The sequence below is a fragment of the Zonotrichia leucophrys genome, chromosome 9 (genome assembly GCF_028769735.1).
Source record: "Zonotrichia leucophrys gambelii isolate GWCS_2022_RI chromosome 9, RI_Zleu_2.0, whole genome shotgun sequence".
NCBI classification, from domain to species: Eukaryota; Metazoa; Chordata; class Aves; order Passeriformes; family Passerellidae; genus Zonotrichia; species Zonotrichia leucophrys.
The window spans coordinates 18,256,039-18,282,077 of record NC_088179.1 but is presented as its reverse complement, the minus strand read 5'-3'; the positions used below and the strand labels follow the sequence as shown (position 1 = coordinate 18,282,077).

The window sequence follows — 26,039 nt, the reverse complement described above, 5'->3', positions numbered from 1 at the left end:
ACTACATAGGGTTGTCCTAGCTTTAGTTTTTCTTCCTTACTCCATTTGCTCAGTATTATTCACTTGAACCTCACTCTGCAGGATTGTGTCGTCCTTGATTATTTCCTTAGCTCTCTTATTCACACACACAATGACAAGTATGTATATGGTAGAAAGATTTGTTTGGGCAATTTCAAGGGGAGAGGGTTACTGTTGCAGTGTGTTGCAATTTCCTGTTTTACTTCCCAGGTGTGACAATAGCCCTCTCCCTTCCCCCTCGCCCCCTTGCTGAGTGAGTTCTGTCAATCAGGCTTAACATTCCAGCAAGGCCTCGTGTGGTTGGTCAGGTTCAAAGGATGCTCTTCAGGCCTGGGGGTCATTGGCCTGTCTGGGTGTCGCTGTCCCCTGAGACCCCGCCCCTCCCACCTGGTTGGTGCTCACCTGTCCCTTCCCTCCCCCTCCCCCCCGGAGCTTAAAAAGCCACTCAGGCCATGCGGTCGGGATTCTGTTGGAGCTGTTAGTAAGATTCAGACCTCTGTGACCGTGGAATAAACTCTGGATATAAACCCTCCGGCAGAATCCATCTCCTTTTCCTCCTCACCCATCGCCTGAAGCCCTTCCACCTGAGGTAAACTGAGTTTCTAACCTTGCCTGGACTTGTTCCAGTGCCTGCTGCCACATCCAGCCAGCCAAAAGTGTCTCTGGGGTGAAATACCACAGCTGCCGCCTTTGGCCTTGCAGCAAGGGTCAGACGAGCCCAGGCACAATCTACCTGGTAATATTGGGATCTTATTCCAATAGGTTACTGTGTAATTCAGCAGCAGTGTCTTTAATATAAAATATGCTGTGAGTGAAAACCAATAGTTGTTGGTGGTGATGAATTTCTCATGCTTTGTTTTGAGGAAGAACAATGTTCATGTAACTTCTGGAAATTGAGATTGTGTTTATGATTTAGTGTCAATAGGTTCCTGATTTATCCTTTGAATGTATATTTGCTTACAAAGCCGAAACTTAGGTTCCCTCTCTCCTGTAGTCTGCCAGTGAAGCCACAGTGAAGAGAGTGAACATCCTCAGTGACATGCACCTGCGCAGCATTCGCACCAAGCTCATGCTGATGTCGAGAAATGAGGAAGCTACAAAACACTTGGAGGTAAAGCCACAGCTTGTGGCTCTTGTTGCTTGAAACTGAGCTCAGAGCAGTGTCTTACAGTGAGTGCACGTGGATGAGTCTGCCTTTGTTTTCCCTTCAGTGCACAAAGCAGCTTGCTGCAGCATTTCATGAGGAGTTTGTAGTCAGAGAAGATTTAATGGGACTTGCTATAGGAACGCATGGCAGTAACATTCAACAAGCCAGAAAGGTTCCAGGAGTTACAACCATTGAGCTTGAGGAGGACACCGGTACTTTCAGAATCTATGGAGAGGTAAGGGGGAACTTGATATGAATCCTTGGAGCATTTCACTCTCTATTTGCTGTTAGAGTGGTGAGAGCTGTACCCAGAATTAACAACAGAAAACACCTCCTGAGTTTTTTTGTGTGTGTTGTTGTGTGTGTTGACTCTGTGGCAGCTTCTGCTGCATTTATTTGAAATACAAGCCTTTCTTGCAACCATAAGGTGTGTTCTGTCCTAATCACTCAATTTTGCTGTATATCCTGTCAACCTGAGAGAGGAATCATTTCCTGCTATTTTACTTGATCGTGGGTTTAGCTGGGTTTCTCTTCTCCCTCAGAACCTTATTGGTTCTTCTCCTCCTCCTTTCCCACCCCCCCCAGCTTCATGTGTGTTTTACTGTGTGGTGTCTGCTTCTCTCAGCTATCCAGGTGTGTTAAAGCCTCTGTCTATTGCTTCTAACTCTTACATTTTGGCAATGTAATGCTGGATTTGGCAAAATAATGATTTCCTCCAGGTTGATTCCATTTGTGTTACTCTTCTGAATCTCACAACTGCCTTGAAATGTAGTTGGTCCTTGGGCCAAAACAAGGATCCATTCAGGAAGCAGAAGGCTAGTGACAAAAATGCCACTGTCACCAGGGCTCTGTCAGAAAATATGTTGAGGGTTTTTATCCCTTGTCCCTAACTCTACAGGTGTGACTGAGTTTTTTTATGGTAACAGTTCTGAAAATCTGTGGTTGTCTCCTGTTTCAGGAATCTGAGGTCTTGAATTCTGCTCCATCTATGTCAGGAGTAGCCCCTGGTTGTGATCAAAGGTTCAGATGAAGTTGATCCTGTGGAGAGGAGGTCAAACTTTTGTACTTTGCAGTATCTCTGAAATTGTCCTTTTTTTGGAAACCTTAAATGCTTCCAGGGTATCAGGTTGGCAGCAGATCCTTCTTTCATCTACTACTGCCAGTAAATTGCATCTCAGTTCCTGAGGAAGAATGGGACAAGTTGAAATGCAGTGGAATGTCCAGTGTATTCCAGTTTTGATCTCCTGCATGTGAATGATGTGATGCTGGAACTTGTGCAAAGGTTATGACTGTCACCAGCCTCTTACAGAGGGTCACAGCAATGATTATAAATACCAGATGCCCCCTAAATAAAAATGCCTTTAAGCACATCCAGCCTTGTCCTTCATGGAAGTGATAAGTGCTTCTAAAAATGCCAGGCAGCTTAACTATTCCACTTGATAAGGTTTTCAGCATCTGGCTACACTTGCCTATTCTTTTTGCCTCTCTCAGCTGCAGTGGGCAACCAGCCAGGCCCTGATGGCTGAATGCACAGGCAGACAATTTCAGGCTGAGATGTGTGGGTGTAGTGAGCCAGTGCTGTTGACATAGCAGTCATGGTCTGAAGGTTTCCCGTGGCTGATGTTTTGCATACAAATAAAAGTTCACTGCTCAGGGCCAGGCTATCTGAGGGAAGAAACATGAAGATAAGTTCTAAAGACTATTGGAAACCTCTGTGGATAGAAGGAATCTAAACTGTAAGGCATGCTGTTTGTGCATTTGTCCCTGTCTGGTCAAGGCCATTTTGGTTTCGAGAGCCTTTCCAGGTTGTCTGAACTTCTGATTGTGATGCCTGCACAGATCACAGGCCCGTGAACTTGTTTGGACAGTGCAGCTTGGACTGCTTATGGAAATCTGTGCTTCCCAGAGAGGGAGAGCTGTGTCAGAAATAGCAAAGTTCCTCTTAGACCTCCATTACTGTCAAAATGGAATTGCAGTCAATTCTTGTGCAATTCTTAACACTGGTGGGTATAATGTTGTATTTAGAAAAATATCCTGCATTTAATTTTTCTGTTACACTCTTCAGTAGCATGGACAGGTCTTGGTTGTTTGGGCTGCTGTGTGAAGTACTGAGAGCATCAGAGGTTGTGTAGGCTGTAAATCAGAGTTAGCAAAGGTAGTTGCTAGTGACAGGAACCCTGTGAGGTCTTTAATCCATGTTCTCCTACAAGGAGCTGGGAATACCTTGTCTGAGTCAGCTTTGTGCTCACTCATGTTGGGGTGTGAGTTACACAGGTTGTACTTGTGTGAAAGTCCTGAGTGCCCATGACAAGGGTAGAGAGGCTTATGGGTGCACTGGAGAGCTGCAGCTCTGGCAGTTGTGTATTTTCTTGTCCTGACTCTGCTTCTGTAAATGCATTCATGGTTCCTTTGTCTTTTTTGGGGAAAGAATTGATAAACATACCTGAGGCAGGAACTCTTTGCAGAATTCATTGAGGATGAAGAATTGGCCATTGTGTGTTAAGTTTGTACCATTTGAGCAGTTGCCCTGCAAATGCAGCATAACCTCTGCTCCTCACAGTGGCTTCCTGTTCATCTGTTTCTTGTGCTTGATCAATGCTTTCATTATCTTGAAATCCAATTTGACCGTGTTTCTTCTGCCATCATTTTGACCTCTGCCAGAAGTTGAGGTTTATACATCTTCTTCTAGGATTTGCCTGATTTGATTAAAAGGTGCAGGAGCTGGTGGTACTCTCATTTCACATGTTGCCTAAAAATGGCAGATGAAAGGGCTGAGACAGTGTAAAATGGAAATTGTACTCTTAAGCTGTTATTACTGGCTAGATGCTGATAATTCTTTCCTTAATTCTACTCTTCTGCTGTTGCTAATTTGATGCCTTGTTTCTTGTTTCAGCATCTCAATTAACTCTCAATTAACTCTCGATTAAATGATTTTGTCATTTAATAATAAAGCTGCAAGAGAGCATTTACAGGAGTTCTCCCCAGTAACCAGAGCCACTGTCCTATCTTGGGAAGCATTGTGGATGAGCTGTGGCCAGAAACCAGCATTCTGGAAAGAGAGTGCCCTGGTTGTAAAATCACTTGCAGTGTTTGCTCAAAGCCCCATCCAGCCTGGCCTTTGAACTCTTCCAGGGATGGGGGATCCATTTTGATATCTCAATGTATTGAAATAACATGAAAAAAAAAGTTTTATTCCTTACTGATGCTTTGCTTTTCTACTGAATTTTGTCTCTGGGCATTTCACTCAATTATTCCTTTATTATTTAGCTCAAAACTAGATTAATTATGTCTTCATTCTTTTCTTTTTGCAAATAAGTTTGTTTGGAAGACTGGCAGCTGTTGCTACAAGGTTTTGTTCTTAACAGTCTGTATTCACAAATAAATTCCATTGTTTTAAATTTATTTCCAGACTGCTGATGCAGTAAAAAAGGCCAGAAGTTACTTGGAATTTGTGGAGGATTTTATTCAAGTTCCCAGAAATCTTGTTGGTATGTAATACTGCTAAAACTTGAAAAGTTGGGAAAAGGGAGCCTAATCATAACTTTGCAGAGAGGATTGAGGTGCCAGTACAATATTTGATTTCTCCATTTAAGTAGAAAGTGATTAATCTTTTAAAACTGTATGTATGTGAATTATTATGAAATTGGATATATTTATGCTGCATAATACTTTGTCAGGATTTTAGCTCTTAAGCTGACTTGATTACAGACTTGTACCACCTTATTTAATGGTAATATTTGAAGTTCAGATTCTAGTGAAAAAACACACTCTACTGAATTGGCTTCTTAAAAGTGCTGAAGCGAAGTTCCAAAGTTCAATCTGGGAATACTCAGCTGAGTTGCAGGAATGACATGAGACAGTTCTCTGTACTGCTCCCTCCTGGGTTGGGGTTTGCACAGGTGGTGGTTGGATGCTGGTGAGCTCCTGTATAAATCAGCAGTGCTGATAGGTCTCAGCCTCAGTCTCAAAATAGACATTTTTCCATGTTGCAGCTTTAGCACAGTCTGGTAGGTTCTGTACTGAAAACCACTTGAAGATGTGAGGTTAATTGTGTTCCACTTGAAGACACAAATGTCTTCCCCTAGTCTGGTCTTCACAGGGAACTTTTTTCCTCTTCCCTCCTCCTTTTTACTCAAGTCTGGCAGCTCCCTGCTCCCCATGCCCAGCTCGTGGGCAGTGTGGGCGTGGAGGCAGTGTTAAAGTTGGGGGTGTTGTACCTGATTTGATTGAACAGCTTGGATTATCCAGAGGAGAAGTTAAAACCCAGGCTTGAACCTGCTGTGGTTTGGGGCTTGGAGCCTGCAAATTATAAATAATTCATTTAAATAATTCATGTGCAGACTCCCATAACTTAGACTTTCAAGGTTTTAGAACTTGACCAGAAACTCTTGTGCCATTTTACTCTTGGTTTGGTTCTATTGGAAGCCTGTGTGCAGTGATGAGGATCACCACTTGTCGTTCTGCAGATAGAGAGAGTTTAATTGTAAAAGTTTTCACCCGGTTTTCTGACATAGCGTGGGATATTCTTTGGGGATTTCATGTATAAAATACCAATAAACATGCTAAAATACTTTGACTATGAGTGCAAAATTAACTATTCTTGCCCTCTGAAGGAAAAGTTATTGGAAAAAATGGAAAAGTGATTCAGGAGATCGTGGACAAGTCTGGAGTCGTCAGGGTGAGAATTGAAGGAGACAATGAAAATAAGCTGCCCCGTGAAGATGTAAGTACTTCATTCTTTCCTGCTGTGACTAGGCTTATTTTCAAACCCAGTTTTATTTCAAAATCTGTAGATATAGAGAGAATTATTTCTAAACTGATATCTTGCAGTAGATTGTATATAAAGTAATTCAAGGAAGGTTTTTGCTGCTGAAGTAAGAGGTTGTGGTTTTTTTGCTCTTTCTCCTACATGTACTTGGGCTATATAACTAATTTGGGATTGCTAGTGTTAAAAGTGTCCACATACTTTAAATAGATAAGAACAAAAGGGAAAAGCTTGCAAAGGTGCTTGGTCTTATAAAGTCAGTTTAATGAACCACCTTCTTGGTAAACTGTGGATGTGTCTATACCCCTGTTGTGCCAAACACACCAGCGTATGTTGCATGAATATGAACATGGGATGTGAGGTTACGTCAGCTCCAGAACAGGTTCTTGGGAAAGCTTGGCAGTCTGAAACCATTGCTGTCACCCCAGCCTGAGCTATTTCTAGATGTCTTTGCAACCAAAGGCTCAGTTGTTGCCTTTGTTTAGCTCACTTTGGTAATTTAAAACAGATTTCTTTATATAATTTAAACAGAAATTATTTCAGTAATTTCATTGATAATGTTCTCCCTGATAAAAAGCTTTGATGCTTTGTTCCTGTAGGGAATGGTACCATTTGTATTTGTTGGTACTAAAGAAAGCATTGGGAATGTCCAAGTTCTGTTGGAATATCACATCGCATATCTAAAGGTGAGTGAGTGTGTTTTTGAGAGACAATCTTGGGTTGAAGTACTTCTGAGCAGCTTTGGTGGGATTTGCAGCAGTTAACCTGTTCCTCTGTATATCAGGATTTAAAGCTTGGTGCCTTGAGCCCACCCTTGCCCATTGGTATCATGGGCCTGTTAATACCTTGTCATGGTTACTTAGTGCTGTTGGGGTTCAGAGAATCAGACTGTAAAGAGCTGGGCTTTAAGGGACATTTGGGAACCCAAAATTTTTTGTCTGTATTCTGCTGTTCTCAGGTTAATGTTCTGTTGGGGAAGGATGGAATTTCTAATAGAACACAGTAATACAGTATGGCATTAGAACAATTACCTGTTTAGATTGGGTTGCTTTGTGATGTTAACAGAGTTTGAATTTAAATCGTGTTTCCTCATCAGTTTGCTTATTTTTTTCCTAAATTTTACTGGAAAAATTTGCTGAACTGTAATTAAGAAAGGTAGTAGTAGTCTTACAGCCAAGTTTTTTGCATAGTGGTGAAAGTTTCCAAAACTCAAGAGAACTCATCTTCAATTTCATTATTTGTAGTCACCTCCCAGGTGGTGTTGATTCTCCTGCAGGAATGATTATTTTCAATATGACTGGGTGGGGGTGATGTTTTGTGAGGGACATTTTTCAGCACTCTTTTCCATGGTTTCTGTTTTGTTGTACGTAGGAGGTAGAACAGCTAAGACTGGAAAGGCTCCAGATCGATGAGCAGCTGCGGCAGATCGGGATGGGCTTCAGGCCCTCCTCTACCCGGGTTCCCGAGAAGGAGAAGGGCTACACCACTGACGAGAGCACGCTGTCCTCGGTGCAGGGCTCCCGCTCCTACAGCGGCCGGGGCCGGGGCCGCCGCGGCCCCAACTACACCTCTGGCTACGGTGAGTGCCCTTGGCCAGTGCCTCAGGATACCTTGGAACCCAAACTGTCTCTGGATTTCTTTGTGTTCAGTGCACTTGGGTGAAGATAGGGTTGGAAATGCAGAATTTTTTATTCATAGCTCAAAACACATCATTAGATTTGCAGTCTGGAAGTTAAGTTTGAAACTGAATAAATTAACAAACTGAGCACTGGAAACATCTTGTCCTTCTGTGCTATTTACTTAGTAAGTGACATCACAAAAGCTGGGAAGAGAGCTAGAGATGTTTTTCAGGAGACACAAATTTTTAAAAATCTGAAATGAGCATTATCTGTTTGGATTGAGAAGGAGAAAAATTGCATGGCCACCTTAGCAGCATATTGCATATGGTTCACTTACACATAGCAAAGTGAACCAAAATGATGTAAAATGGAGACAGGACAAAATCCTGTGGGTTTTATAATATGGTCAGGAACTAACTGGATTTCTTTTAAGGTGAGGTATTCTGATGCATTTCTCAATTGAAAAGCACTGTTCAGTTCCTGACAGGTGTGCACATGCCCAGCTTGTCCAAGTGAGACACTGCATTTCTATATAGACATGTTTCACAAAGAACAATGTTATTTTTTCAATACAGTAAATTACTCTGGATATCTGCATGTAGCTCATTTCTGTTAAAAAATCAGACACCTTTTGGGTTTTACAGTCTGTCCCTGGCTATAGCTTCCTGGACCATGCCAGGTGTTAGTTGTGTTGATTCTGATGATGATGTTTGTAACTTCATTTTTTATTATTTCCCAGTGAGCTGACTGAACTATAAGGAAACTTGTTCACTTTGCTTACATATACACACACTGTGATTTAGAAAACTTAAAGTATTTTTTTTTCTCCCAAAATGGCAAGAATCACATTTAAGCCATATGGGTCTAAAACTTTATATTCCAGACTGGGTAGTAGGGGGGATTTCCTGGGTACCTAAAATGAAGAGTAAGTGTTGGGTTTTCAGGTAATAAAAATCTGGTTGGGTTTGGGTACTCGGAGATGGCCGGGTCTTACAGATGCTGTTTGATATAAACAGCAAAATTGTTCAAGCAGCATTACAGCATCCAGAAGGGGTTGCTTGGGAACAGCCATCGGCTATAAGGTGGCAAAGTTGTCCTTGGGAATTTCAGAGAAGTTGCCTAGAAACTGCACCAAATGCCTGCAGTGTGTAGACAAAGAGAGGAAACACTGCTAAATCCTTGGTTTATCTGTGTACAGAAATTACAGATTTAGTGATCTTTCAGCCATTATTTCACATGTTAGTACAAACAAACTTAAATTGAGAATCTCACTTTAATAACTTCTGATCTATATTTTATGTGTTCATATATTTTTATAAATGAACGTATATATAAATAAAATATATCTATGATTGTATGCCTGTGTCTGTATTCATACTTGATTATATATATGTATTTATGCATTATATTCTTTGTTAAAATAGCATACATATATAACCAGCCATGCTGGCTTGGAATAACTCTGTGAGGATATGAAACCAGAATATAATCCCCAAATTCATATTAATTTCCTGTTTTCTTTTCCTTCTCATACAAGGTACAAACTCTGAGCTCTCTAATCCCTCTGAAACAGAATCTGAGAGAAAAGATGAACTTAGTGACTGGTCCTTGGCGGGAGAGGATGACAGGGAGAGCAGGCACCAACGTGACAACAGGCGACGTCCTGGGGGACGAGGCCGTAGCGTGTCTGGAGGTCGTGGGCGCGGGGGACCTCGTGGTGGAAAGTCATCCATTAGCTCTGGTACTGTGTTCCAAATGGGTTTTGAGATTTTCTTCCTGGCAATTTTCTCTATAACCTCATACCCTTTTAAAATACTCCATTCTTACATTATGATCTTAATACCTTGGGATTTCAATGCACTTGTGTGGTAGCTGTATCATACAGAGTGTTTTAGATTTTTGTTTAGGTTCTGTTCACAATGATCCTCATTTCCTTCCTTTACTGCTCACACATAATAATGTTATTAGCAAACTTGGTAAATCTTTGGCATGTTGCCTATGGCTGCCTTCTGAGGTAAGCTCACGTTTAGATACAAAATGAAAGAAGAAATCATTGATTGGAAGTTAGGTTTTATCAGAATCTGTGCTAATGCAACACTGTAAGTGTCAGAAGTACCACACAACCACAAAGTGTAAGGTGTGTTTTATACACTTAGTAGTTTTGAGTGAAAGGTCTCTAAATGTCACCTTGGAGATCTTTGTGGTTAAAGAGTGCAAGGGCAGATTGGGCTGTTGTGGTGCCCCAAACTGTAATTGTTGGGTTAGAGTCAGAGGATCCAGTTGGAGATCAAATACTTCAGCTCTGTGTGTTACACCTTGCCTTAAGATTGCTTTGTAGTTTGAAACTTTCAGCCACAGCTGTAAGTCAGCCTGGAAATGGTTACACATCTCTACAGTATCTTAGGTGGCCACTTTCTGTTTGTTTAGTGCTTAAGGACCCGGACAGCAACCCCTACAGCCTGCTGGATAACACGGAGTCAGACCAGACCGTGGACACGGACGCCAGCGAGTCCCACCACAGCAGCAACCGCCGCAGGAGGTCCCGCCGGCGAAGGACTGATGAAGACGCTGTTCTTATGGATGGGATGACAGAGTCTGATACAGCTTCTGTTAATGAGAATGGTTTAGGTATGTAAATGGTTGGATGGTAGTCCCAGAGCAAGCTAAGAAATAAATGTGTTGTCCCTGTAAGTGTAGTGAAGCCCTTGTTTGTTTTTGTAAGTGACAAGTCGATGTTCTGTTCAAGGTTGCTGTCTGATTAAAGAAAGACTCCCTCCGTGGCAGTGCCATGGAATCTTCTGTTTACTGAGCTCCTCTAGCCTTTTCATGTGCCTTTTTTTGTAAAAATTGTCTGATGGAGACGCCAAAGACTTGACTTGTTGTTTCCCATTGCACTGCTGCTTTGATAGAAACAGTACTGTCAGATCAACGTTCTGTTTTGTCCTTGGTAACCTCAGTCTTGGTGTGGGAAAGCTCCTTAAGTAGCTGTTAATTTGTCCCTACCCAGCTTCTACTTAAGAACTTTCCTTCAGTAAATTCTCTCAATACTCACTGGGATGAGAATACAATTGTTGCTTAATGTAGAAAAAAAAAATCTGGGTTATGTTGCTAAAATTTGACGTATGGTTACTTAATAAATGAAATCTGAGGTCATTAAGCACGTGCCTAAATGTTTTAATGAACCAAGAACAAAAAGTAAAATCTAGCTTTTGTGTTACTGTGTATGCTTTCAGTATAAAATTTTCTTTTAGCTTTTCTGTCTTACTTAGTCTCTGTCTTTAACAGAAGCCATTTTAATTGCCCCATGCTGAAACTGCTGAAGAATTTATTTATTTGATGATCAGAAATAGTTCATTATAAACTTTGCAATTGCAGATGATAGTGACAAAAAACCCCAGCGACGCAATCGTAGCCGCAGGCGTCGCTTCAGGGGTCAGGCAGAAGATAGACAGCCAGGTAATTCGAGTGGAGCTGTGGGTAATCTCAGGTCAAAAGCATGAGAGAATGTTGTGTCTGCTGTTTTACATAGAGCTGCATAATATCAAAAGGTTACTCAATAACTAATAAGACTACTAGATAAAGATGAAAGACATTTCTTCTACTAGGAAAACTTCTAAAATCTGTCTAATGACACTAATTGATGTCTAACTTTTTGCTTGGACATACAAGTTATGCTTCTGATCCAGTTCTCACTGAAGTCAATGGCCAAAGGGCTGTTGAGTTCTGTGGTCCAGGATCACGACAAACATGAAGGTTCATGGTCTGCACTCACTGCATCTGTGCGCTTGCACTGACTGGGACACAACCTTTTCAGCACTGGCTGAGCAGCAGTGTTGGAGGGCAGGATGTGGGTCCTGGCAGAGCTCAGTGAGGGAACTCAGGTGGGCTTTGCCAGCCCCACACCTGCATCACACTGCTGCTCTCAGTCCTTGGCTGTTGGGAATAGTTTAAGTCATCTGCAAATTGAGGGTGGGAAGGAGGAGGAATTTAAGTGAAATTGCATGTTTCCAATTTTTTGTTGTTGTGGCTTGTTGCATTTCTTTTGTGTGTACTAACACTTGAAATGTTAAAGGTGAACTGGCTAATTATCAATACAATGCCCTGTTTAGAAAATGCTTGTACATACATGGCACAGGGTAGTAACAGAAGGTCTTCTAGATTGACAGGTTCAAAATTTCACCCATATTTGTCTTCCTTGTATCTGTGGTGCTCATGCAACATTTGATTAAGAAGAAAAAAGTGGTTCTGTTGTGCTAAAATTTGGGGAAAGGAAAAAATCAAACACCCCACCCTCCTAAAAAACCTCAAACCCACACATTTCTTTTCAACATTCCAGTTTTCGTAGCAGTGATTTGTAAAGGGGCAGAAAAACTGAAAAGGATTTCAGCTTTTACTTCCAAGAAACTTAGCCAGCAATATAAAGGAATGTTAGTAATTTCTAGAAAACCATAGGAATTCTTTTAAATCTTAAGTATTCTAAGAACATAACAAAACTTACAATTATCTTTGGTAAAATACTGTAATGATTTAAAGTTTTCATAAATAACTAGTAAGTGTGAGTGAAATTAAGATGGAAGGAACTTTTCCCTTCTTCCCCCCCCCCCAATGCCAACTACTGTATTTCAGTCACTTAGCTGTATCATTTAATTTACATTGCTATATATTATGGTGCCTCATTCATAGAGGAAATATTAAGAATGCACTTTGTGCATGAAACATGCTTCCTGTTTACTAATATTAGAGGCATTGGGTTCAAAACCTCATTTTAAAGAAAAAGTACTTGTGCAGAAACTCCTTTGGCCTTCACAGTTGAGGAAGGACCCAGTTGTAAGAAGTCCAGTTACTGTAACAGAAAATTCATCTGTTATAGTTCCCAGTCTGATTTGGATTTCATGCACAGTCATTCCTAAATCCAGGAAAATAGCTCACCTAAAAACCTGATACACTAAATACAAATGACTGTGCAGTTCAATAGGTAGTGCTTGCCAGCCCTAATGTGCTGTAGCTGTCAGAGATACAATTGTTAATTTCCAGTTGCAGTACTCTGTATTCTGAGGGTAGAACTGAGTCTTGGTGTGGTTACAGGAGGGCAGGATGAGACAAAGCCAGGCTACAGAACACGTTGAGGTGGTGAGGAGAGGTCAGAGAAGCCCTGGCTGTCCCCAGTGAGTGCAGCTGTACTGGCACAGACACAGCTGTGCTGCCCCTGGGCTGGGCTGGCACTGCCTGTGCCCACACACCCACAGCAGCCACCCTGAGCCAGGGGACACAGCTGGTGGCACAGTGCTGGTGGCACTATTGGTACCTCAAGGAGGGCAAGTTCCCTCCTCAGTCACTTTGTGATGTACCAAAGATCTGATGCCACATCATCCTAAGTGATTCCAGGCTCTGACCCACCCCAGTTCTGGGCACTGTTTAAGTGCCTTCATTTCATTTCATTAGTGAAATTTTTCACTACTCAGCTAATAAAATCCCAGTGACACACACACAGTCTGTAGTTCAAAGAGCTGCAGCCAAATCTCTTCAAACTTAGTACAGAAAGCCCTTCTCCAAAAAATTCTGCAATTGGACCAAAATTGGTTTTATTAAGAGTCCACCTTCAGATCATTGTTACCACTGATTTTAGTGAAAATTGTTTTTAACAACAGAAACAAATTGATCCTTGCTGTGTGGTTGATAACCTGTAAGTGTGAAGGCCTTTTGTGAGATGTCTCCCAGTTAGAGCATAACTTGTGCAGAAAAGACATGAAGGTTCATGCTGAATTGACTGCTGATGTGAGCATCACTGTGATTTTTTTCCTTGAACAGTAACAGTAGCTGATTATATATCACGAGCTGAATCTCAAAGTAGACAGAGAAACCCTCCAAAGGAGACAGTAGCCAAAACCAAGAAAGAAACGGTAAGATTTTTTTAATGTGCATTTCCTCTTTTCTCCTCCCTTTCAGCAAAAGAGTAAAGGCATGAAGGCTTCAGTTAGCTCACCCTCATTTGACAACAAGTGCATTTGATTTTAAGAACAAATCATTAAAAGCAGAAAGGGCCCAGAGGAAACCGAAATGACAATGGTTTGTTGTCTGTTTTTGCAGATTTTAGGGAGCAAATTAAGTCTGTACACATTTTTAAAATATTTTATTTCGTAATGTTGCATTATGTAATAAAATGTGAAAATTGCCCATGGTAAGTCTTGAGAACTATTCCTTAAAACACTTTAGGGATAGAGGACACTATGTGGCATTTTTAGTGACTTTTATAAACTATTTTAGAAGGAATTAATTTTACAAAGATTGTATGGTTTTGATCCTTTTTCCTTAAAGGATCAGAGTGGCATTACATTATCCTGAAAAGCAATCAGAACTTAATAAAACAGAATTTCTTTACTTCTGAAGTGCCAAAGTATTGCCACATGTTATGTAAGAAAGATCCACTAGCAAAATGTCATCTTGCTACAGTAGACTTCAAAAGGGGTGTAAAGCTCAGCTTTTCAGTAAACTCCTTCATGGGCTTAGACAAATAGAAATAAATAAGCATTCTGGGTGTGCAGTGCTGGGGTTATATTGGCATGTTTCCCTCAAAGTGGCAGATCCAGAAATACACCATAAACTACGAGGTAAGTGATGAGATGCTTTAAGTGACAGGATACAGGCACAGACAGACAAGAGATGTTCCCTCTTGCAAAGCTGCTGTGTGAGCCAGAGGGACACTGAGCTTACACTCTGTATTGTTATGTTTTTAATACTCCCCTCTTGTTGTTTTTGCCAGGCAAAAGATGCGATTGACGAGAACAGCCCTTCTGAAAAGGCAGTGAATGGTCCTGCCACCACCTCTGGGGATGAGCCTTCTAAACTACAGCACAGCCCTGATGAAAAGAAAGTCACTGTTCAGGAGGATGGAAATAATCAGGAAGAAGCAGTGCTGAATGGTGTTTCATAAACTGAAGTTCCTAGTTTACAGTTCTTTTACATTACATTTAAAATAGTGCTTGTATAAGCTTGCCAAAGATAGAATATGGATCGCCAGTCTTGACACCGCACTTTCAGTTCCTCCATTTTGGAATACAGAAAGGGGAGGGATCCTGGAGAAATCATATGTTAAACATACTTTGACACCTACTGTGTTATAAATATATCATCAGATGTGCCTTGAGATAGTATATGTAACATTTAAATAAACAAAATTGCTGGCTATAGGAAATGTTATTTTGTTTTCAAAATACGGCAAAGATGTGAGGGGGATCCCTAACATAATACTCTTTATGAAAGCATTAGCTGCTTTTGTTACATTTTTAATAATATGCAACCACTTCTTCACCTGAGGAATACTAGAAAGAAATGCAGTCTAAAATATTTTGCACTGAAATGTAATTTCTCCATTAGTTTAGTCTGGAAACTGGTCTGTTTTAATACATGTTTTTTAAATGCTGTATGTAGAGGAAAAATCTGCAGACCACTGGAATGCATTTGTTAAATTCTCATAATCTGCAGGGATACTGGGTGACATTGGCAGTGACTGTTCTACATTGAGGCTTTGTTTGGTTTATTTATTAAACTGTACAGTATTTAAAAATCAAACATAGCTTTAGTTAACACTAAGCTGAATTAGTCATGTCCATTAAGACATAACCTGAACTACTGAAAAGATCAATTTCCAGAAAGTTTATTCTGTATAAACTACATATGTTAGTCCTTAGTAGAGTATTTTTATTTTTGTTTTTGGTTGTTTGATGTGCAATATGTTTTTTTTGTATGCTGGTAGTAAAAGAAAATAAACTTTGATCTTCCATCTGTTGACTGTTTTTATCAGAAATTTAAATTACTATTGACTTTAAGGTTTTCAAGCTGTTAACTAACAATACAGACCTACTTGTGAGGCAGCTTGAACCTTGAACTCTTTTTCATAAGAGTTTCTAACATGCTGATCTTCCTTTTGTTAAGGCAGTGGTGTCAAACACCAATTAACAAGCCTAAAATCAGACTCCTTACCTTGGAGAATTGCATAACCTGACTAACATATATAGCTGTCAATGCAGATGTACTGTTTGATCAGTTGAAGCATGGCACACCCCCACATCCTTCAGGTACATGAGCCGGAGCAAGGAAGCACAAAACAGCTGTGGAAAAGCATTGGGTAGCAAGGAGGTGTGAGAAGTGAGAGCAGAGGGCAGTGTTTAAGTTGTACTGACTCAATGAAATAATTGTCTTGCCTGATTTTGTCAGAAGGACAAAACCAAGAGTTCTAAACCAGCTGCTCTACCTGACAGAGCCACAGCCAAGCTGTCCCAAGCAGTGACCTGTGTGTGCACTTTGTCATAGGACTCAGCAACAGCACTCCCTCTGGGCCAACAGACCCTGTTAAAAGCTGTAACTGAGGTGTGCACAACTATCTCAGCTGATGGGGCAGGCACAGGAGTGGAGAAAATGAAAAAAAAAACGTTATGTAATAAGTCAGTAGTGTTTGGCTGGGAAATACTTAAGTACAGGAACATTCTGCATATGGCTTGGCCTGTGCTGGCTCCAGAGATCCAGCTGTCCTTCACCCTGCTTTAAATGCTGTAGCAGAGCAAAATCACTGCCTTTCTGGGGAGGTTGTAATGTTAAGGATTACTGTGGTAATCCTTCCTGAACAGCCCAGAACTCATCCACAGCAATGCTGTGGCACAGCAGGCAGCACTCAGGATGAGATACTTCCAGCAGCACTCCCTAGTCCAGGTTCTGGCATGGAAACTTTCAGCCCACTGTGTTTATGCCCAGGTGGGCATGAACTCCCAGAGCTGCTGTGCAGAGTTTTGCTGTAGTGGCAGAAGCACTGGGAAGATTCTTGGAGTATGACAGAGCTCCCTGGCCCCAGCTGAGATCCTCACAAGCTGCTGGGTGTGAAAAGCTCCAGAGCACAAATCCAGCTCAGGTATCAGCACCTGATGTAAAGAGTTCCTGTTTCCTAATCATCATAAATTACAAACCTCCATGTGAGCTCTGTTGTAGTTTACAATAATGTATAGAACTACAGGACTCCTATTACAAATATGGAATTTATTAAATGCTATTAAAACCCGTCAAAACTAAAAGCTACTAAAAAAATCTGGGGTGTTCCAGATCCATCAGTAACACTTAACCAACCTTGTTTTTCACAAGGCAAGGACAAGGGAGTACATTGTTTCCTGTACTTTATTTCTCAGGCAGAGACAACCACAGATCTCTCCCAGTTCCTCCTGTCCAATAAATGCTCTTGGTTTTTCCACCCCCTTCCCAAGCAGGTTCAGTGTGCTAATTTTAGCAGATGGAAGAGCAGCAGCATGAACTTTAAGCAGGGCCAGTTCAACACAAATTAGCTGGCAGCACATGAGCCTACCTGTGCCTGGTAACACACACTGGCCACACCAAGTTACTGCTCTTAAGCACTGACAACATTTGAGTGGCAGATTTTGCTGTTTAATAAAGAACAGCTATGAAAAAAAATCTTTAAGCTTCACTCCCTCACATGTTTCAAAAAAAAAGTGACCAAGTGCGAGTACCTCCCTGGATTTGTATTTCCAGCTTCATGTATATTAAGTCAAAGACTGACATTAGAACTTTTCTTAAGCCATTTATCAAAAATAATAATTTGCAGGGACAAACCCTCTGAATGAGTGATTTTCTTTCTCATTCATTTTTTAGCTTGGTCTTCTAGTAGATCCTTAGCTTCATTGATTTTGGCTGCTACATATGGAGATCCACCTAGAAGAAAAAGAACCTCAGATTAAAAAACTCCAACATTTGTCTCCTGTGTTGACAATAATGCCATAGGATACAGGAAAAAAGAGTGTGGTCTTTCTGCCAGCTGTAGAACAAACTGGAGATGACTGAAGGCACCTGAGTTCAGTGTCAGACCACTCACTCCTCTTAGGCTGCTTTTATTTTCCTGGAGTGTTTTTCCCCTCTGGTTTTATCAGTCATAAATGAATTGGTCACCACTGACTTGGCACAGTTGTGAGTACAGAGGCACAGAACAGATCTGCAGATAACCCTGCCCAGCCAAAGTGCTGCTGTACCAAGGGACCAGTTCAGTTTTCAAACAAGGCAAAAAATTACTCAGGGAGACTGAGACAGAACCCACAGTGAAATCCAACACTGTAAAATGAGGGACAATGACTGTGTTGGAAGCATATATACCATTAATTGCACTATAATGTTCTACTTCAAGATTAATTTGATGTGTTTAGCTACAATACAAAATGCTACTTTTAGCTCCTGTATATGTTCAGTAAGGTTAATTTCTGAGGTAACTTGCACTTGATAATACCTATGAAAGGCATATCCCCATGGATTCATTTGGATTTCGGTCCACAGAAGTAAGGAATTCATCAGTTACTTTAAAGGAAGCCATTTTACATTTTAAGCAATGATTAAAAAGTTAAATATCAAACACCAACACATGATTCTGACTCACTGAACAGAATTTAGAATAGGTATAGATGCCCTGAGTTACTAACTTTAAGCATAACTAGATTCTGAGCCTTCAGAGTGCCACTAACAGGAATATTTCATAATTTAATGTCTCCAGCAGCTGTGGAAGGCTCAGTATTTGCCATTTATGGAGAACTCCTGAGGCATTCCCATGAACTCAAACTTTCAAGTGGCATATAAAACACACAAGGGTACTCTTGAGTTTCATCTAAACTTAAGGTGATTTTAAGTCTCATTTTAACAAATATTCTACTGTGGTATTCACAGAAGATAGAGCAGCTAACAAACTGACCTGCTCAACCTGTCTGCTTGGCTTTAGAACATCCACACACATGCTCTAGACTCACGTGGATTAATGCAGCCTAAGATTTGTTTTCACTCAGTTTTCTGTGAGTTTTTTAGTAGTTGAGGTGGTTATGTATCACTGACTTCCTCCCTACACAACTCTATTCATCTGTGTTAAAAACACGTATTAACTCATCAAAGTGGCTTAATTTCCTTACCTTTATCTGGATGATTCAGAAGCATGATCCGTCTATGAGCCTCTCTAATTTTATTTCTGTTGGCTGTAGGGCTTTGAAAGAGAGAGAAAAACTGACTGAAGGGGTCCTCATTAAATTCCCCAGATCATCAGAAGGTGTCTGAGAACAAGTGAGCACTCTGTTTTACCCATAAATTCTCTAGCTAACATGTATGTTTATCTTTTCCTACTACTGATCTGTAGTGTCTAAATCCTGGAGAGGCTTTCTAGGGCTTTTCCAAAGCACTGTTTGCTCACAAAGACATGCTACAGCAATCTAATGGGGTGGGGGTCACCCACACACTTAAAAAGAAACAGAATTATGCTGTAACTTTTTTTTTTTTTAAAACTTCTTAAAGGCTGTAAGACAAAAAAATTTGCTAGATTTATTAAGGTAAAAAAGCCTTCAGAACCCCCCAAAAAATCACAGTTGAAAGTTCTTATTTGATAAGTTTGTGTATTTGGCCTTAAGTGCTTTGGCAGGGATTGTCACCATGGTCAGATCTACAATGTTCCAGAAGTGATGAATTTATTCCAGACCCAAGAATTTGGGTTGGCAGCACCTTCACACTGCATTCACCTGGAACTCCTCAGCGCTGACAGGAACCACAAGGCAACATCAGAATTATGATCCTCACACCAAGTGAACCCCAAGGCTCCCTGAAATGGCTTATTTGGACCATGTGTGGCTTTGGAATGCTGTTCACCTTTCACTTCTCATCAATTTCCTTTACCTCACTCCTAGTATTAAAGCTGCTTCTCGTTTAGTCATTTTGGGTTCAAATCCACCTCTGTAATAACCACTGAAGGCCTGAAAGAGAAAACTTATTAGTTTAAAACACATTAATTTCTAAGTATCAGTTAAAACAACTAATTATTGCTTTAGCAGCTGCTGAGCCTTCAGTGTGTAAAAATGGCAAAACTTCACTTGTCACAGGAAATTCAGTTGAAGTAGTGCATCACTATTTAAATTACTTAACCTTGCCCAAACAAGTTTTCTATTAGCCAGTCACCACATTAACTGCTGCAATTAATTGTTGTTACTGACAAAACACAGGAGAAAATACAGCAATGCTATACAGAGACAACAGCCTGTAGTTATTTCACCAAGTACAGTTTTAAACAAAAGAACTTACACCCTTGGGTAGGTTGTGAAGGGCTTGCTTTACTTGTGGCTCCATGTGCTTCAAAGCTTTTACTGCATAGCGACCTTAAAGACACCAGCATCGACTGAGGTTAAATACAGCTCCTTGAACAAACATTCACCAATTCAGTGCAACTGGGAACTTGTGGATTACAGTGTGGAATAAACATTTTTGGGACATGCAATAGTAAGAACTTTGATCTTTTGTTCCATTACAGCCATTAACACAGGCTCTCCCAAAGGGGCAGCTATTAAACCACCCCGAGAGCAACCCCGGGCTGCGTGCTCGGTGCCCGCCCGTCCCCCACACACCTGCGAATCCGGCTGCCGCTATGGCCAGGCCCACCGCCACCATCGTGCTGGCCTGCATGGGAACGAACACACACACACACACACGGCGTTTGTTTACCGCAGGGCAGGGCAGTGCAGCAGCCCCCGGCACAGCGGGGCGGACACGCCGCCACCAGCCCGGCACGGCCCGGCGGGAGTGACACGCCCAGCTGCGGGCACGGCGCCCTCAGGGACACGGCGAGGGCAGCGGGGCGAGACCCCCGAGCTGTGCGGGACCAGGGGATCCCGGCCCGGCGGCGCCGCGGGGGCTGCGGGGCCGACAGCGGAGTCAGCGGACTCTGCGGGGCCCTCGCTCCGCGGCCGAGCCGAGCCCGCGGGATCCCCGCGAGCCGCCGGGCCGGGCACGAGCAGCCCTCACTCACCATGTCCGCCCCGAGCGCGGCCCGGCCCGGCCCGCACCCACCGCCCGCCGCAAACCGCGGCCGCTGCCGTAAAGCGCGGGGCGGGAACGGCGCCGGGAACCGCCCCGGTAAGGGGAGGGGCCTGAGGGAACGGGGCGGGGACACGGCCTGAGGGGCGGGGACAGAACCTGAGGGGCGGAGACAGAGCCTGAGGGGCGGGGACAGAGCCTGAGGGGCGGGGACAGGGACAGAGGATGGGGACGGGGCAGATGATGGGGACAGGGTGGTGACAAGGCTGCTCAGAGCTCAGAGTCACGGCATTGTAAAAGTGATAGTACAGACCTTACTGTTAATGAAATCAAGCGATTTCGACCCTATTCCAGAGACTTCTCGCATGCCAGATTCGCTTTTTTCTTTTTCTTGAACCAAAAGTAGTTTTTCAGTCCCTCCTGAGGTGAATATTGGTGTCCAGTTCTGGGCTCCTCTGTACAAGAAAGACAAGGAGTTATTGGAGAGGGTCCAGTGGAGGCACAAAGGTGGTTTGGGGTCTGGAGCATCTCTTGTGAGGAGAGACTGAAGGACTGGGCCTGGTTAGTCTGGGGGAAACTGACAAGGGATCTCATCAATTCATTAAATGTCACCAAGAGGATGGTGCCAGGCTCTTTTCAGTGTTTCCCAGCAATGGCCATAAGCTCAAACACAAGGAGTTTCCCCTCAACATGAGGTAAAGCTGGCACACACTGCGGGTGGCAGAGCGCTGGCACGGGCTGCCCTGGGAGGTCATGGGCACCCTCTCACCTGGACGTGTTCCCATAGCACCTGCTCCAGGTCACCCTGCCTGTTAGGGAGGTTGGACTGGATCATCTCCAGAGGCAATTCTGTGATTCTCCCCTTTTCCCCTTTTTTTACACTGGGCATGACTGCCCCATGTCCCCGTTCCTCCCCGCTGCGCTGCCCGCGGTGCCCGGCCTGGCCTGCATGGCTCCTCATGGGCGGGCACTGGGCTGGGATTGCTGAGATTGCTGCGGAACGAGCGGCGATCGCAGGCATGGCACTGGTGTTTGAATGTTATTAATAACAGTGTCATCTGTAAATAGCACGATGTCACACGCGGCACAGCAGTTGAGTGTCCAGGTGTCTGTCCCTGGCTCTGGTTTGAAGGTTTTGGGAACTCAGTCACTCAGCAGAGAGACCACACCAATCTCTAGCCCCTGACCCGTAGTGAAAGCTTTTCTGCCTCCCCCTGTGTTTGTAGAACTTGTCACTGACCTCGGTGACTCCCAGAGGACCCAGTGACCAAAGCCAGCTACCTTTTGGCTGCTTAAGGTCCAGGATTCACAAGCCCTCACATAAGCAGTTTGGTGTCACAGCTGACCATTGGCTAAGAAACTTGTAATTTTTCTGGCTCTTGCACTGGAAGGCAAAATTTTCCTTCCTTGGTGTTTATTTTTCTGTGAGTAATGAGTTCGCTTTGAACATGTCCTAATTTTACTTTGCGCTTGAATTGTTTTTCTCACTAAAACTTCAAGTGCCTGATTTTATATCTCCTGAGGTAATGTTTGCAGGTGCCTCCTGCCTCTTTCCTTCCCTGTCATTCTAGTAACGCTGCAAGGAAATAACCTGCTTTAAAACTGATGGAAGAAAGGTTTTGGTCAAGGTACTTGTCCTGTTGTACAAGTGTTTCCTGAGGTGGAAGTAAAAGGAAACTTTTATATTTGAAAACTAATTGGAATCCATTCATGGCAGAGCACTAGGGCCCTGACAGCCTGTAAGACATGTTCAAATATGGAAAGGGGAGCCAGCAAGAAGAAAACAACTAGATGATTCACTGGGGAAAAAAAAAGTTCCTTCCATTAAAGTAAAGGTGTACAGGTCTAATATATAGAAGAAGATTTGGTTTTAAGATGGTTTCTTCCTTGTGCCTTTTCTAACAAAAATGGTCATTCAAAAAACCCCAAAACCACCAGAATGAAAAAAGAGAGTAATGAGTTTACTAAGGTATGGCTAGAATTTAATTTTTCATATCTTCTGAACAAATAAGGTTTTTGCATGAGGTTTAATCTTTTATCTGGAAAGAACCTTCTAGATCCAAATCTTCATGACCTTCAGGAGAAAATTATCTGAAAGGGAATTTTATTTCCTTTCTCTCTTTTCCCAGTCTCTGCTTAGAGGAACTGGTAGCTCTACTGGTAAAGGGGCTTTTGCAAATTTATACTTAGATGTTCTTTCTGTAGTGAAATTTCTCATTTTTAGAGGGAAAGGACAAATGTAATGAAATGTGCAAACCAGGCTGGGAATGGGGTTGATAATGTACCTTATTCTTCTCCTGTAAAAGCCCTTTAAAAAAATCCAGAAAGGGAGATCTTGGGATATTCAGCAAGCCTGTGCTTGCTTAAGAGATTTCATCTTTATTAAGAAGAAAGGAAAATTAGTGGGAAGAGCTGGCAAGAGTGGAGGTGGGATGGAGGAATTTGCATTATTGGTACATGTAATATACCAGCAACTGGACAAGACTGAGCCTAGGGGTGGAATAATTTGAGATTTATTATTAGGTGAAACAATACAAGGTATCAAGATGAAATGCATAATTCCTTTAAAGCATGCTGTACATATTTTTACACTTAGACAACTCAAGCTTTGTTTCTTCCCTCAGTTGTGCCTCCCTCTCAGAGCTAAAGGAGAACTAGATGTGTCCCAGCTTGGACATCATGGAGAGTGAAATCAAAGTTCTGTTTGCTTTGCCTGGTGAGTTCATTTTACAGCACTTTATTCCTCTGCATCTTCTATTGCTCAGCCTTGTGGTGGGGTGGGGAAGGTCATTCCCAGGGGAAAATTAATAAGTTCTAATGGGCTCAAGTGAAGCAGGTGCACTATAGTTCTTATCCACTCTGAAGAATGTCTGTATTTGAAATCAGGAGGGAGGCAGAATTATTCAGTGTTTGAGAAATACACTCTCAGTTGGAGTATACAGCCTTTTATTTTGCCTGTGTTCCTAAACTGTTCCCTTTCTATTAGCCAGAGAAACCCTGAAGCTTTTGCAGTTTCTTCTGTTAAGTGTTTTACTGTACTGCTTTCTTCAGGTTTTCACTCTGGGGCTAAAATGCCTCATGACAGAAGATTGTTATTGGAAGCTTTATCTTATAGGATGATCCAAAGCAGCTGGTACATGATATATAGAGAAACTTTACTGTTTAACAGACTCTTTCTGCAGAAATCTGGCTGTACTTCTTCTTAGCTGTGTCTTCCACAAACTGAACAGAAGGTGAAATAGATATCTGTGCTCTCAGAAGGTTTGTGGTGTAGCTGTCAAATGCCTTCAAGACTGTTAAACATTTGTTTAAGTCAAAATGCACAACTGGCCAGAGCTTACACTGCTTGTTCCTGTATGTGCAGTGACTGGACTACCAAGCTGTTGAAGGCTTGCAGAACTTCTACTCGGGGCACCAAGACACAGGATTCCTAAGACATTTTTAACATCTTTTTAAAAAATATTTTAAGATAGTTATAATAAAAATTTAATTTAGTTAGAATATCTTGGGGATTTCTTTTTCCCTGTGAAATTTGTTCCTGTTTTTTCCCCCTACTCCACCTTTAGCTATGCCAGTCTGCCATTTATAATTTTCGTATCTCTTTTCTTTTTCTTTTCATCCATCCCTTTTAAATTCTGCTGGCTTTTTGTGTGCCCAGCATCTGTACCAGAGTACAATGCCACGCTCTCTTACCTGTGGCTAAATGGCCTTGGTACATGTAGCATCACTCTGTCATTACACTGGTAATCATAACTATTAGCATAGTGTGGATGACACTAATTATAAAGTGAGATTCTCTCAGTTGTTAAGAATGGTTGTGGATTTTCTAATCAAACAAAGCAAGCTTTCACTGTACTTTGACAGCAGGTATGAAGTATGTGTGACTGGCAGGTAGCATATCCATGTTCATGGTACTCAAACAAGAACTGACACAAGAGAATCTGACTTACAGGGGGCATTATTTGACTCCCTGGCTGAGCTGTAAAACAGATAAGATTGCTGGAAAGTGGTGGAGGGGCAAGGTTTGTCATTGTGACTAAATCAGTCACTAAACTCCCTGAAGCTGAGCTAAGGAATACAGAATCTAGGTGTGAATATGTTTTCTTGCAAGAACTTTTAAAGTCAAGTTTGATACTTACTTTTTTACCTGTATTGTTCTGGGTTTTCTTCATATTGAGGGCCCAGTGAGGACCATGAGAGAGCTTGAGATTAACAGGGAATCTTTCTAATGACTACAACACTGAAATTGTGCATAACAAGTGGTCTGGAAAATTGCAGTTCCTGCTGGAGTGACACTGAGCTGGCACAGGGCACTGACATGCAGCCCCTCTAGTTTCAGTGGCTTTTACCAGGGACCTGTTTGTGAAACAAAAAAGCCACAAAAGTTTTGGATTTACCTAGACTTGGCTTCTGTTGCACCCTGAAGTGTTCCTTCAGGTCATGACTGTGGCATCCCTTCTGGGAATCCCCCAGTTTCCACCTGAGGCAGGCACATGCACTTAAAACATTTGCAGCTACAGCAGGAGAACCTTTGTCCTCCTTTTTGCACCTCTAAACCAGTGTTTGCTGCCCTCACACTGTGAAAGGCAAGGTGTAGTATTGGCATAAATTACAGGAATATTTTATTATAGAGCATGTTTGTAAGTTCTGGTCTCCCTTCTCTTTAGGAAAATGGATGGAGGGAGGGGGCACAGGTATCACTGATGTTATTGCATGTCCTACACTTAGGGTCCTCCAGCTTTCCAATTCTGTCCACTCTGCACACCTTTTTGATTTGTACACAACCCCTAGTTTGCTGTTGATGCATCTCTGATGCATTAACAGCTGTGGAATGTGCAGAATGTGCACCGTTGTTGCCCCCACAGAAAAAAAGAAACCTCAAAAAACTTCCATGACTTGCTCCTTTGAATTCCTAGAGCAATTTGATGGATTTTCCTGCTAATTATGCCGTTCATCTGCTAGGAGATGTGTTCTTGTTCAGTCTATATTGTTAAACTCATGCAACACATGCCTGAAATCTCCATATGCATCAATGTACTTGTGTGAACAACTTAAACACATTGTCAATAAAATTTGCAGTGTCATTTGCTTTAAGTCTGGGCTTAAATGTACAATCCTGATTTTTCTGTCAGTCCTTGTTCTGCTTCTTAATTCAGAGATCTTTTCATTGTATATATAAATTGCTTATTTACAATAAATTTACTTTCACATGCACAAAACCCTTCCATTATACAGAACCATGGAAAAAAATAAAGTCTAATATTCCCCTGCATTGAGGATGATTAGGGTCATTTGTCCTGCTTTGTAATACCAGGTCAACACTTCTCCAAAGCCATAAAGTGTGAGAGGAAATACCGTCAAGCCAGGATGTTTTTCCCCCAATTCACATACTCCTAAATGTCCATTCTTGTGTCTAAGCCCCCATTCCATTCCCTGGTGCTAATTGAAATATTTTATGAGCTTCTCAAATAGTGTTCTGTGATGGTATTCTTTCAAATAAGGAATACCACTGTGAAATTTGTATCAGTTGGGTTGTGGAAATGGGATCAGCTGTATAGTAATGGTCCATGTCATCATGGCCTGATCCCTTCAGGAGATCACCATTGCTGCCAATGCTCTTCACATGAAAAGGGTGGTGGGATTCAGTCAGCAGCTTACCCAGAAG

The 26,039-nt window shown here is 42.0% G+C and overlaps 2 protein-coding genes across 3 annotated transcripts in view; one reads left to right on the top strand and one right to left on the bottom strand.

Moving 5' to 3' along the window:
* The window catches only part of FXR1 (FMR1 autosomal homolog 1), a 32,437-nt gene extending 17,108 nt beyond the window's left edge, over positions 1-15,329 (top strand). Inside the window, exons 7-17 of one of the 2 annotated variants that reach the window (XM_064721709.1) lie at positions 1,013-1,129; positions 1,230-1,400; positions 4,575-4,653; positions 5,779-5,888; positions 6,530-6,616; positions 7,302-7,509; positions 9,087-9,290; positions 9,977-10,177; positions 10,925-11,005; positions 13,358-13,449; positions 14,310-15,329. In XM_064721709.1, coding sequence (XP_064577779.1) covers positions 1,013-1,129; positions 1,230-1,400; positions 4,575-4,653; positions 5,779-5,888; positions 6,530-6,616; positions 7,302-7,509; positions 9,087-9,290; positions 9,977-10,177; positions 10,925-11,005; positions 13,358-13,449; positions 14,310-14,480 — 1,521 coding nt within the window. In that variant the 3' untranslated portion in view covers positions 14,481-15,329. The remainder of the gene's footprint in view (positions 1-1,012; positions 1,130-1,229; positions 1,401-4,574; positions 4,654-5,778; positions 5,889-6,529; positions 6,617-7,301; positions 7,510-9,086; positions 9,291-9,976; positions 10,178-10,924; positions 11,006-13,357; positions 13,450-14,309) is intronic. The other variant, XM_064721710.1, reaches the window with a different exon arrangement.
* Positions 15,330-16,556: 1,227 nt separating this feature from the next.
* Positions 16,557-20,484, bottom strand: DNAJC19 (DnaJ heat shock protein family (Hsp40) member C19). Its single transcript, XM_064721711.1, has 6 exons — positions 20,367-20,484; positions 19,966-20,017; positions 19,646-19,719; positions 19,244-19,320; positions 18,493-18,563; positions 16,557-17,260 (listed from the first exon to the last, which is right to left on the bottom strand). Exons 1-6 carry the CDS (start codon positions 20,367-20,369, stop codon positions 17,190-17,192), a joined length of 348 nt encoding a protein of 115 aa, XP_064577781.1. The 5' UTR covers positions 20,370-20,484; the 3' UTR covers positions 16,557-17,189.
* Between the last annotated feature and the right edge of the window lie 5,555 nt (positions 20,485-26,039).